Source organism: Rhinolophus hipposideros (genome assembly GCF_964194185.1).
Source record: "Rhinolophus hipposideros genome assembly, chromosome: 3".
NCBI classification, from domain to species: domain Eukaryota; kingdom Metazoa; phylum Chordata; class Mammalia; order Chiroptera; family Rhinolophidae; genus Rhinolophus; species Rhinolophus hipposideros.
Window position 1 is genome coordinate 100,054,056 of NC_138049.1, and position 12,504 is coordinate 100,066,559.

The 12,504-nt window shown below is 45.8% G+C and overlaps 1 protein-coding gene across 1 annotated transcript in view; it reads right to left on the reverse strand.

The window, feature by feature from the left end:
- Positions 1 to 229: 229 nt before the first annotated feature.
- Positions 230 to 12,504, reverse strand: part of DNAH8 (dynein axonemal heavy chain 8) — a gene marked incomplete at both ends in the record, with an annotated part of 336,864 nt that continues 324,589 nt past the window's right edge. Inside the window, 2 exons of the mRNA XM_081042394.1 lie at positions 230 to 517; positions 3,227 to 3,348. Of these exons, the coding sequence (XP_080898520.1) occupies positions 230 to 517; positions 3,227 to 3,348 (410 nt within the window). The remainder of the gene's footprint in view (positions 518 to 3,226; positions 3,349 to 12,504) is intronic.

Sequence of the window (12,504 nt, forward strand, 5' to 3'; positions counted from 1 at the left end):
CGATTGCCTAGAATAACAAGCATGACTTGAGAATTGTCTGTTTGACTATTGACGTGAGGGAAAACACACACACACACACACACACACAGCATGATAGAAGACCAACTTTTTAATGTAGAAAGAGTAACCAAGCAACGAGCAGGGCCGGAAGACACCAGCTTTGAGGGTCTGGGTAGCACTGCCCATCCATCGACGTGGCTTCTGGTGCCTCCAGCCCGCGGAAATGAGCTTACTTGATGTCACACAAAAGGGCCACTCCTCTCAGGATCCAGTGATCCGGGGACAAGACGGTTCGCAGGTACACCACGGTGATGAAGGTGAGGTCAGTCCGCCTCGGCTTCTTGTAAATGGGGCACACGTACAGCTTGGGGTCCTTGGGCGCGATGGAGTTCACGGCAAAGATGTGCAGCACAGGCAGCTGCATGAAGAGCACCTTGGGCGTGGACTCCGTGATCTTGCTGTTGCGGCGGTCCCAGGCCGCGCCGTCCATGTACAGCCCGTAGATGTACACACCTTCCTGGAACAGGCACACGGAAGGGAATCGAAGTTTTAAAAAACGAGGTGCTGTGAGAGGGGCATCCATTACTGTAATAAAGGTCGTCCGTTTGGAAAGAAAACACACGCCAGTTTCAGATGCTACCAAAAGAGGAAAACAGCGCGGGCACCCTGCATTAGGGACACGGGGAGCCCAATTTTCCCCTGCTGCCTGTCTTGAGGCTCTGAGTGCTGTAGAAATGGCCCTGTTATTGGTTATTTGAGCCTGGAGGTGGCCTGTCTGGGACAACAGAGTTAGCCAGCAGAGCCACATGTCCTCTGCAGGGAGCTAGGGCTCCCAGAGGCCTGGTCTGAGTTAAGGAGCCCGGGAGCACACAACAGGGTTTGGAGCTAAGTGCCACGGGGTGTCTCTGCCTGTGACCAACCTATGGCTCTAACTTCATCTCTGTCACAGGATGAAGTGAGCTTTGTGCCACTGGGCCTGGTGAGCAGGAGAGTCAGAACCCCCTCCCCCCCACCAGAGGCAGGTGTGATGGGCAGGGAGGGGAGAGTTGGGTCCACATTGGCTGACCATCATCCCATGCCTCTCTCTCAGCCAATAAGACCTGCCCCTGAGGGCCACATCATTAAAGTGGGAGACAAGACACACACAGAAAAGTGTTTTAAAAGACATGAGTGTAACAGCAGCACACACTTGTTCCAGGGGCTGCCTGGTGAACAGCACTGAGGCTGAGCTCAGTGCCTTCTGAGGTGAAAGGCCCCTGTGGGCTGGAGTGTTCAAGGGCCTGTGTGAGGGGTATGGCCCCAAGGGTGGGGGCATTTGGGAAGACAGAGGAGAGCGTGGGCGTCCCAGGCAGGAGCAATACTATGAAGAAAGGTGGTGTGTGTGTGAAAGCCCACCCTGAATTTCACACAGCAGTGGGTTCAATGGTGATAAAATAAGTTAGGGCTCGAGCAGGGAAGTCTAGACTCCAAGATGAAGGGTTTGAACTTTGTCTTGTGGGCAGAGGGGAGCCATAGAACATGTATTCAGTCAGACAAGAACGGCTAACGGGAATCCAGAGGGAGAATCCTATCATCACGTACGCTCATAAAACATATTTATGTAGAAGATGGTGACCATTTTTTCATTTCCAGTAAGGACTGATAAAGGGAAGCAAATGTAGATTATAATAAAAGAGAATGGATTTAATTGTAAAGTGTTTTCTAACAGGATGAGGACCATATTTTTTGAACCAAAAACTGAGGAACATGAATTGACACTGAAAGCATGGGCAATCCCAGAAAATCAGGACATATGATTCCCATCATTAGTTACTGCATGACAATTACTACATGAACAATCCGACAGTAAATTGTATCCCTTCTAGGCTCCTGTCCCAAGAAGTTATAGTTAGAGGGTGTAGTGGGTTGAATAATATCACCCCAAAATTCATGTCCATCTAGAACCTCAGAATGTGACTATTTGGAACTAGGGCCTTTGCATATGTAATTGGTTAAGGTCATACTGGATTAGGCTGGGCCCAAATCCCAACACGGCTGGTTTCTTCTAAGAAGAGGAGGGGACACACAGATACACAGGGAGAGGGCCACGTGACGATTGGAGGAAAGCCAAGGACGGCTGCCAATAGTGAAATCTAGGAGAGAGGCATGGAGCAGACTCTCTCTCAGGGCCTTCTGGAGAAACCAACCTGCCAATATCTTCATTTCAGATTTCTGGCTTCCTGAACTGCGAGAGAAAAAAATTTACATTGTTTTAAGTCACCGCGTTTGTGGTGCTTCGTTACAACAGCCTTCAGAAACGAATACAGATCTTGGTCCTCAGAAATGGGGTGCTGCTGTAACACATACCTAAAAATGTGGAAGTGACTTTGGAATAGCATAATGGGGAGAAGCTGGAAGAACTCTGAGGCACATGACAGAAAAAGCCTAGATTGTTGGTGGAAATACAGAGATTGAAGGTGCTTCTGGTGAGATCTCAGATGGAAGGAAGGACCGACCATGCAGTTGGAAACTGGAGGAAAGGCGATCCTTGTCACAAGGTGGCAGAAAGGGCTAGAAGTTGGAAATCATGTGGTCTATCCCCTTACTTGACAATTGAGAGAATGAAAGAGAAATGATAAGGGGACGAAGATTTATTGAGTGTTGTGGGCATCTGCCACTAAGTTTCAATGATCCCATTTAATCTTCATAACCACCTTTAATAAGGCTGACATATCATCCTCATGTTATATAGTTGAAGAAGTTGAGGCTCAAAAAAGTTAAAGAACTTGCTAGAGTTCATAGAGCTGGTAAGTGTCCAAACAGTGGCTCCCAATGGTGTCTGCTCATCTCGAGCCCCTCTCCCCCATCCGGGGTCCTGCAGCTAGGAAGGCCCCAGCACTCAGGACCGCTGGTCCTGGTAGCCTCTACAAGTGCTCTCAACACTCCTCCATTGTGTGAGCAGCCACCAGCAGTGGCTGGAGATGTGTGGAAAATCCTTTTCAGCAAACACAAGTGTAACTTATAATTATAAAGAAACGCAATCTGGAGAGTACCCTGCGTTTGCCATGAATCCCCACTCCAGCAAATGGAGGCAGCTTTGACATGGAGGTCTGCTGGTTACAACCCAGGAAGCCCTGGCTGCAAAGCCAGTGGACTGCACTGAGGCACTCATGGGTCAGAGTTAGGCAGAACCTGACTTACAGGCCTGGCTCCAGCACTGTCCCCGCTATTGCCTGGTGGTGCCTACCACAGGGGGTGATGTGATCTCCTCCTTGGTCTGGCGCAGAACTTCATTGTGGATGGTCACCGAGTCCAGGGCCCAGCCTTTGTGGGCGCGGGTCACCTCTTGCCTCATTGCTGTGAGGAAGCCTTAGACAAACAAACAAAGAAATGACTTCCATGCCTTGCTATAGTTCTTTCAAAATCAGAAGGGAACACTGCTAATTGTTATTTGCTTATCAATCTCTAAAGCCGTGCCCATCCAAGAGGAGTCGAGATCAAACCCCAGGGGGGACATTTCTTTCAGTGTTTTGTTTCTATGGGGACCTGTGATGAGCTAAATAGTTCTTGTCAGCTGACAGCAGGAAAGCAGCACCCTCTCTGCCTCAGACAGAGCCTTGGTTTGAAATTCTCCTGGGATTTCAACCACTCAAGCCCTGTAAGGGTTGTAACCTAATCCTAGCATCTATTTGAAGATACAATATCTAGGAATAAGACCGGAATGGTAAAATATTCTGAGAACAGCATTCTGATTAAAACTTGAATCAAACCATTATCAAGCTTCTATTTGCTATAATGGAACAATTTCATTTAGTCTAAGGAAATAAGACATAATGCCAAAATAGAAAACCCGACTTTCAATTTGATCAAACAAAGCAATCACACCGGAAAGGAAAACTGCATGTTTTAATATGCGTAATACAGTTATTTTAAGACAATACATGGTTGCGCATACTGTGGCCTTTCTTTAAACTTAATATTTGCAAACCATGCCATTCAATTCAATAAGAGAAAACTTTCTTGGAGAGTAGTATTTGATGTTAGAAACTATACCCTAAACCTCAAAATGGACTTTAAAATCTTAGGACATTTTTTCTGTGACTTACATATTACATCTAGGCCTCCGTGTTAATAATGAACATCATGCCATGCCAAGTTACGAGGCAGAATTACAGGCACTGAGCTAATATCCCTTGGAGTTGGAAAGAAAGAATAGGCCCCTAGCCTGGCTTCACGAGAAGGTCAGGTTTTCCCTGTTGCCAAGTCCCTCTCTGGTTATTAAATTAGACGCTTGGGAAGGCACTCATTCATTTGTTCATTCATTTGTTAAATCTCTTGGGAGTGGCCACTGTGCACCAGGCACTGCTCCAGGTGGGATGACCATAAAGAGGCAGAGGCCTTCCATGGACTTGGCATTCAAGCAGCTCAGTCCAGAGGGAATGTGGAAGGAGGCAGGACATGGAACGCAGTGCTGGTATGAGCACAAGTGAACGAAATGAACCTCTCAAGAATTGAGAAAATGCAATTGGAGGTGACCCTTGAAAGGTACTTAGGAGATCGCCAGGTGGGACAATTCCAGTTGGAGGAACAGCCTGTGTGAAGGCATGGAGGTCTAGGCTAAAGGTGAGGCCGTAATGGCAGGTGAGAAGTCAGAGTCTGGACTCGATTTTGTGGATGATGGGAAGCCACTGAATATTTAAAGTGGGCAAGTGATTTGCTTGTATTTACATTTTATAAAATTAATCAGGGTAGTCACTAAAATAGGATTTAGGCACTAAAGGAGAGTCCTTGCATTAATCCAAACGAAAAGTTAATCAACCAGAGTAGCTGATTGAAGGACTTTTATAGCTGATTCTGAAAAAGCTACAGTTTCATGAAACCAAGAATGCCTAGTAGGCAAGGATAATTTTATGACATGAAGGGTTAACTGCAGGGGGCAGGAAACATGGCGGAAGTTTGCCTGGCAGCAACTGGCCAGTGCCCACCCTCACTCTATGTGAGGAGCTCCTTTAGGTAATCTGATCAGCATGTGATTAAGTGGACTTCTCTTTTAAACACTGGCGACCCCATCCTTTAGTAGCAAAACAAGCGTGTTGTGTGTTTGCCAGGCCGTGGTATATGTGACCACAAAATAAAATCCGCTCCCCCTTCTACGTCACTTCACGAAAATGTCATTTTCATCATTCAACATTAAGCATGCGTCCATGTAGTGTATTGGGTTCTCTGTATCCAAGTACAGTACTTGGAATTCAATTTTAGGACATTTTAAAATTCATCACTGATCTATGCGTGTACAAGGTCATCATGTACGAGACACGAATCCTGCCCTTCACCGTCCATCTGCACAAGTGGAGTAATTGAATTTTTCGTGAACATTTTAAGTTCCAACTAAATTGCAAATTTAACCCCACTCCGTATGGCATTCAGGTCGATGTCATGGGTGCCAGATGAGGACTGAGCAGGATTCTGTCTTATGTAACAACCTGTGGCAAAGCCTTCAGTCTCTGTCAGAGAGCTCTGAAAGACTCTAGTGGAGTTACGGAGAGGCGCTCTCCTGCTTCTCCCTCCTGACTTCGACAATAAGCCTCATGTTTAGGAAGCACTCTCAGTGTGCCAGTAGGTGGAATCTGGAATACACATTACCTTGAGCTATTAAGATAGGAAAATGTTAAATAAATGTATCTGAGGCCTGAGAGTGAAGGAAGAGAGAACTGTCCCCTGGGCCATCCCTACCAGAGAACATGGAGAAGATACTATTTATTTCAAGTCTTGATAGTTTCAATTTGGCTCCCTAAAAAGAAGAACACGACCTTGTGGAATTCAAACTGTAGCGAATGCACTGAATTGTTCATTATTGAATTAAAAAAAATGAATGACCATCTTTTCTGCGGACTGATAGCAAGTCTAATAGAATCAAAATTTGTTTTCTGAAGACTGTATGATTTAAAAAGACTTGTTTGGTTTTCTTTAAAGCTTGAAAAGCAGTACTTTTGTCTTGGCACCATTTTGTTTTAATAATTCTTAAACCAAATTTCAATCATCCATAGTGGAGAAGTGATTCATACATTCATGTTTGCCTCTGAAGTGAGAAACAAAAAGTTGGGGAAAGTCTTCAATCACAATAACCTCTTATTTTTCCTGAGATTTAACCACCCACCTGAAAATGGGTGATTTGACTATTCAAACATCTGAGTTACATGTGGTCTAAGTGAGGTGCTTAACATGTTTTTTCCCTTCAAACTCACACACATAATGATTTCTTAAAACACTTGTCAAGCTTGTTCTTTAAAAAATTCACTTTTAAGCCAGGATTATCCTCTGGAAACTCGGGTCTAAAGTAACACTTGACACTTCCATAACAGCAGCACCCCAATATTTCAGCAAAACAATGACTGACAGTTGACTTGTGCAATCAGTTGGCGTACAGAAAGCTGCAAAGTGCGTTAAGTATCATTTCAAACAAGGTCTTAGAAAAGACGAAAGAAATAACGAATCAGGAAGAGTGCTTGTCTTGATTTTGTGAGGAGTTGGTTGGCACTCTGTAATGATGGTGCTGTAGGCAATGCCTCGTTTTTCTTTAGTAAACGAACCAGTCCTTACGTAATGGGCCTTAGGTTGTGCAGTATTTCCTGTCTTATCAGCTACCAAGCCTCCCAGGAACATCTTTGAAAATGAAGAGGAATGATGTTCCTGCTAAAGTTCACGACAGGCAGTCTTTCCCCCAAACGAGAAGCAAATGGAGTTCATTGGTAAGTTAAATCAAAGGTCAGAAGTCATTAAACAGAGATGGGGTTAATCCATCTAGTTGAGTAAAAATGCACTGGGCACCTTTCCTCACCTTTGCTAGATGCTGTAAGGCTGGAATCTTGAATTGATTAAACATTAGACATACCAGGGCAGCCTTTAAAACTCCTCAGTCCCAGGCCACAGCCCAGATGAATAAAATCAGAATCTCTAGAGGTGGGACCCAGGCATCGGTATTGTTTCAAGGCAGGGCTTCTCACACGTCAGCGTTTGTGGGGACAGAGCCAGGAGTGCAGCTTCCAGGCTCTCGGCCTCACGTGGAAAGGTGCTGGCTCGGGTAGTAAATGGCCATCAACTGTGATTGGATGGCCATCAGCTGTGGCTAGTTGGCCGTCAGCTGTAACCCGTAGGCCATTGGCCACGAGTATAACTGCTGTGGCTACGCTAGCAGAAAGAATGGGGGTTAGCAAGAAGATGGTGGCTGAGCTAGCAAGAGCAGATTGCAGAGAGGCAGATGCCGCCAGTGAGAATACAGTGGTATGACTCCCCTATCTATGGCTCCGTGGGTGTTCCTTTTTGGCCTCACCATGTCCTGCGTTCTTATGTGGGGAGCAGGAGCTGAGACCCCACCTGTCACCCGCATGACAGCGTTCATAGGTACCTCCTGGGAAGGGAGCTCTTAGTACAATGCAGGTTCTGATTCTGTAGGTGGGTCAAAGGCGCGGCCTGAGATTTGGAGTTTCTATCAAGCTCCCAGGTGATACCACTGCTGCCGCTGATGGACCGTATAACTGGGCAGCAAAGGTCTAACACCAAGGTTCTGCACACATTACAACCACAGAGGGAGGTTTTAAGAAAATCAATTGTACAGACTCTGGAGGCCTCCTCCCCAGAGGTCTGGGGCCCCAGGCGTTAGTGTGTATTTAAAGCTGCCAGGTGATTCTTCTGTGCAGGCAGGGCAGAGAACCACGCTCTTTTCACAAAGACAGGCGATTGACAGGTCACTGACCCACATCTGTTTTAAGAACAAATGTGACAAGTGGGAAGAGAAATGCCTCATGATACAAGCAAAATATTAAGAAGGCTGTCAGTAGTACAAGCCAACTCTTTCCAGAGTCCTGAGACTCATGTCTTCTCTGAAATGTCATTTATCCAGTTGGCTCCAGCAAACTCTGAGTACAAGCGAGAGAGCTGGGGCTAACTCTCTTGGCCAGGTTGGGGTCAGCTAAGCCCGCTGTGTCTCATGTTCCAAAATGTAATTTCCTGCACCGCTCTATCTTCTCCATGTGCTAACTTTATGCTTCCTTCCCCTCCACCCAAACTCGCACTTCTCTCCTCCCTCCCAAACCTTTCCACCGTTCCCCCTGGAGTGGTTCTGTGGTTAACAAACTCTTCAGTATTTTCCACCTCTTCCTAGAACATCTCTCCCTCTCCTTCTCCCTCTCTCCATCTCTCCCTCTCCCTCTCCCTCTCCCTCTCCCTCTCTCCTGGCTCTGCTCCCCTTCTTACCAGTATTTGAGTAGGCTCAAGCTTACTCCTATCATTAAAAGAAAAAGAAAATCCTTTCTTCTTACAAGTAATCCTCCAATTTGCTTCTCCTCTTCCAAGCCAAAATTCTTGAAAGAATTTTGTCCACACTCACCCTCGGTCTCTCCATCTCCTGGTCTCTCACTCACCCTGAAATCCGCCTCTACCTTCCCACCCACTCCACGGAGGCTTCTCTTGCCAACAGTCTCCTTGCTGATAAAGCCATCTGACCATTTTTGGCCCTATCTTACCTGACCTCTGGAGGCATCTGTTACTATTTCCTACCCTCTCCTCTTGTCTCCTATGATACTATACTCTCCTGGTTTCCTGCTTCCAAGCTCTTTGGATGTAAAGGGACCATTCACAAGAATTCAGGTGATCTGGATGATGGTGATACACAAGCAAATAGAGCAGAGTCCTGATGAGGCTGGCTGGAGAAGAAGATGTCCAGGGATAGCACTGGTGAAGCCCACAGGAGGATGGAATACACTGCATTAGCACTTGGAAGTGAGGAATCAGAATCTCACACTGGGACTTTAGATGAGCCCGCTTTCTCAGTCATAGGAAGAGATGAGTAGTTGCATCTATAAGAATGGCTGAGGTCATCAACGAAGGGCCGGGGCCAAGGGCAAAACTCGCCTGGGAAGAGCCCACAAGGGATGAGAAACAGTCCTCTGAGAGGTTGGTGGAGAACCAAGGGAGGTGCTGGACAGAGCCAAGGTATGAAAGAGATTCCAGACCATCATCTTAGTCTAGTCCAGGGGCATGAAGTTGGCAGGAAGGTCACTAGATTTAGTGGCCTTGGAGAGAACAGTTTCGGTAGAATGGCAGAGGCTGGCCAGATCTCAAAGGTCTAGGTGGTGGGTGAGCAAGGTAACCAAGGGCAGAAACGAGGACTATAAAAGGTATGGTTGTGCCCAAAGCCTGTGTATCCGATCCTTGCACACACAAGGGCCAGGAAGATGGGCTGTTATCCATCTGGAGGCATTTCTACGATGTCCCTGTTGTTCTGAGATCTGGGGACCGGCAGGTGAGTGCTGTCACTCAGATTGAGGTCCATTCTCTTGGATTCCCTCAGATGCGAGGGGCAGCGCATTCAGCAAAAGGTAGCTATGGGTCATGCTTACAATTGTGACTAGATTAGAAGAAGTCCCCAAAGTCCCTTCAGTTCTGAAGCTCTATTAACCTTTGGTGCACTCTTCTACCCAACAAACCTCAGGCTTTTATAACTATCCTCAGGACAAGCATTCGGAAATTGCTGCTAGCTGATGACACTGCCCTGAAAACAAACACACAGGCAAGAGGTTGTCGATGATTTTTACGGTAACAAAAGAGAGCAGGACAAAAATTATCCATCTCCTTGCTTCAGCAAAATCCCATGAAACTGAAAATCATGACTTGTTCTAGTGAATGAGAAGCTGTCACTGATATCTGTCACAACTGACTGGCGTGGCCTATCAAGACACTGAGAACAAAATAGAAAACCTAGCACCGTTTCGGCATCCAAATGGCATCAAGCTCCAGACTGAGATAAACATTTGGAAAATAATGATACCGCATGACCAATCTAATCTAGAGGTGTAAGACCTGGAGAACACGTTCAGCCTCTGCCTCCATTTCATTAGCAGCACTTGTCACACTGAACAGCAGATGGCAAAGTGTGGCTATCAATTAAGAGGTTCTGAAAGGCAGGTAATGCCCTGGCTGAAGTCATACTCTTTACAACTGACAGTCTTTGGATTTAAACACATCCATACATATCATACACCACACACACATACACACACGCATACACACACATACCAGAATCTAATTCATGTGTATACAATACTTTGAAAACGCACACTTGTGAGAAAAAGAGACCAAAGAAATCCTATGAGAAATCCAAGAAGCATAATCTTAAACAATATGTGAATATGTACCAATGACTGCTGGGAAAACCCAGTAGAACACCACAGGTTCTCTTGGGCCTGAGTAATCCGTCGGGAGGCAAATCCATGCATTGCCAAAAGCTGTACCATTGAGCAAATATTATAGGGTCGTGGATACGGACAGCTTGTCCATTTTAATAATCAAATCTAACTGCCACATGGCTGAGCTCATCAATTGCTACAGAAATGATTGTGGAAGGGGCTGAAAATACTAGATTAGCTCCATGGTGGCTGACTCAGCCTCTTCAAATATGACTGACAAAATATCAGGCCATCATCATGCGACCAAGCAGCACTGCAAACAGCATGAGCTCAGACATGGAGCGGGGGGCCAACGAGGCCTGACACCTGTCCTTGCGGCAGAAGCACGATGGGAGACACATCAGACAGTATCAGACGCACACCGCATTACACGAACACAGATTAAATGGTCCTCTATGAACAAAACATGTCAAGTATTTTAAAACATTTCAAATATCCACAGGTGATTTTGGCTGTACATATTTGTGATGCAACTATGGCCTCTTTGCAAATTGTACTGCGTTTTACTTAAATGTGTGTTTCTTAAAAAATTTAAATAAACACTTACTCAAATATTTGGAGCCAAAGAAAGAAATTATTTCATTAATGGGGACTGGGTTAGAAGATATAAAAACAGAAGGTACATTCATGTTGAGAAATCAATGATTGGTATCAAAATAGTAGCCAGAGAGGCTTCCAAATCGAAGGGACTTTATCTGCTTACACGCCGCCTGTGAGCATGCAGGGAGTGGCTATAATCTTTACGTTTCCCAGATGTGGCCACATGGTACCGAATGGACCGTTTTTACAGTGGTGCAAAAGTTATTGCGATTTTTGCAATTGTTTTTAACCTCTTAAACCGCAATTACTTTTGCACCAACCTGATATTTTGTCTTTCATGTCAAGGGAAGAAAAAAGAAGCAGAGAAGTGATTAGTATGCCGGGAAAGTTGTCTCCACTCTTCCATGTGATGAAAGAAAGCAACCAGAGATAAGAGTATTTGTGTCTGTGTGCTCGTGTGTGTAAAGGGTAGGATGCTTGAATAAGTCGGGGGGCTTTCCAAGACATGGGGTGCCATGAGAGGAGGAAACAAACTTTAACTTAAACCAGAAATGAAGAAGAGTGAAAGGATTAGGACTATTAACAAGAAAAGATACGTTAAAACAAACAAACAAAAAAACAAAATGGATACCTGCATTTGAATTTAAATATTGCTCTGATCTGTAACACTTCTTAACAAATAGTAACAATTAGTTCATATTAATGCTTTGCTATTGTAAGTCACATTTTTAGTGAAAGAAAATCACAGAAAGAGGTTGTGATCAATGATTTAGTTATCTGTGTCTATGGAAAGACAGGGATGAACAAATCCCATGCCCCTCAGTTTCTGAATATCAAAAATACACTTAACAACCCCACAGGTTTTTGAATCACTGGTCCTTATCCCTTTCCCAGACTGCAAGAGTGTCAACACACCTCCCACCTGGGTGTCCCACCAGCACTAGCTGACAAACGCAGTGTCCTGCCTTTCCTCCCAACCAGTCCCTCGCGTGCTGCCCTCAGCCCAGCCACTGCCATGCCTCGCTCTCTCAAAGATTCCCATCTCATCACTTTACCACCTCTGTCCCCTCATCTGCACCTGGTTACCATCCCAGGCTCTCTCCCTTGGACCTGGTAAGTGTCTCATTGCTCTGGGTCCCCCTCTTCCAGTCTACCCTCTCCCTTCTCCAGGAATGATCTGACCGTCTGTGACTTCCCATTGCCTGTGTGAGGCAGCTCAAACTCCCCTGGAGGACCTAACGCTCCCGCCTCATTCCCCACCACCCTGCTCCTGCTTCCCGAGCTCCGGCTACACGGTCTCCTTCTTGCCCTGGACAGGCTTTGTACTTACTCAAGCCGCTGCCTGGAATGGCCTTTTCTTGCATCCCTGCCTCTGCAAACCCTACTCTCTGCTTCCCATAGGAAGTCCTCCTTGGCAAAATTCATCTCTCTGCTCTCAGTACTAGTGTGGCACTGGGTTCTCAACGGGTGGGTTTTGGGGGGTGACATTTATTACATCACATTAAAGTTGCTGATGGATCTGTCTTACCAACCAGATCATGGGCTCCTTTAGGGCAGGAATCGGGTCTCAAATCTCTGTCTACTGCAGCATCGACAGAGAGGCTGGCAAACAGGAGGTGGTTAAAAAATCCTAATTAAGTTAAATGCTATTTCTTCAGGCTGCCAAGCTGGGAATTACCTGGTGACAACTTACTGAAATTGAGGGCTGGTAAAGAGGAAAGAGACTCATAAGTAGACCCAT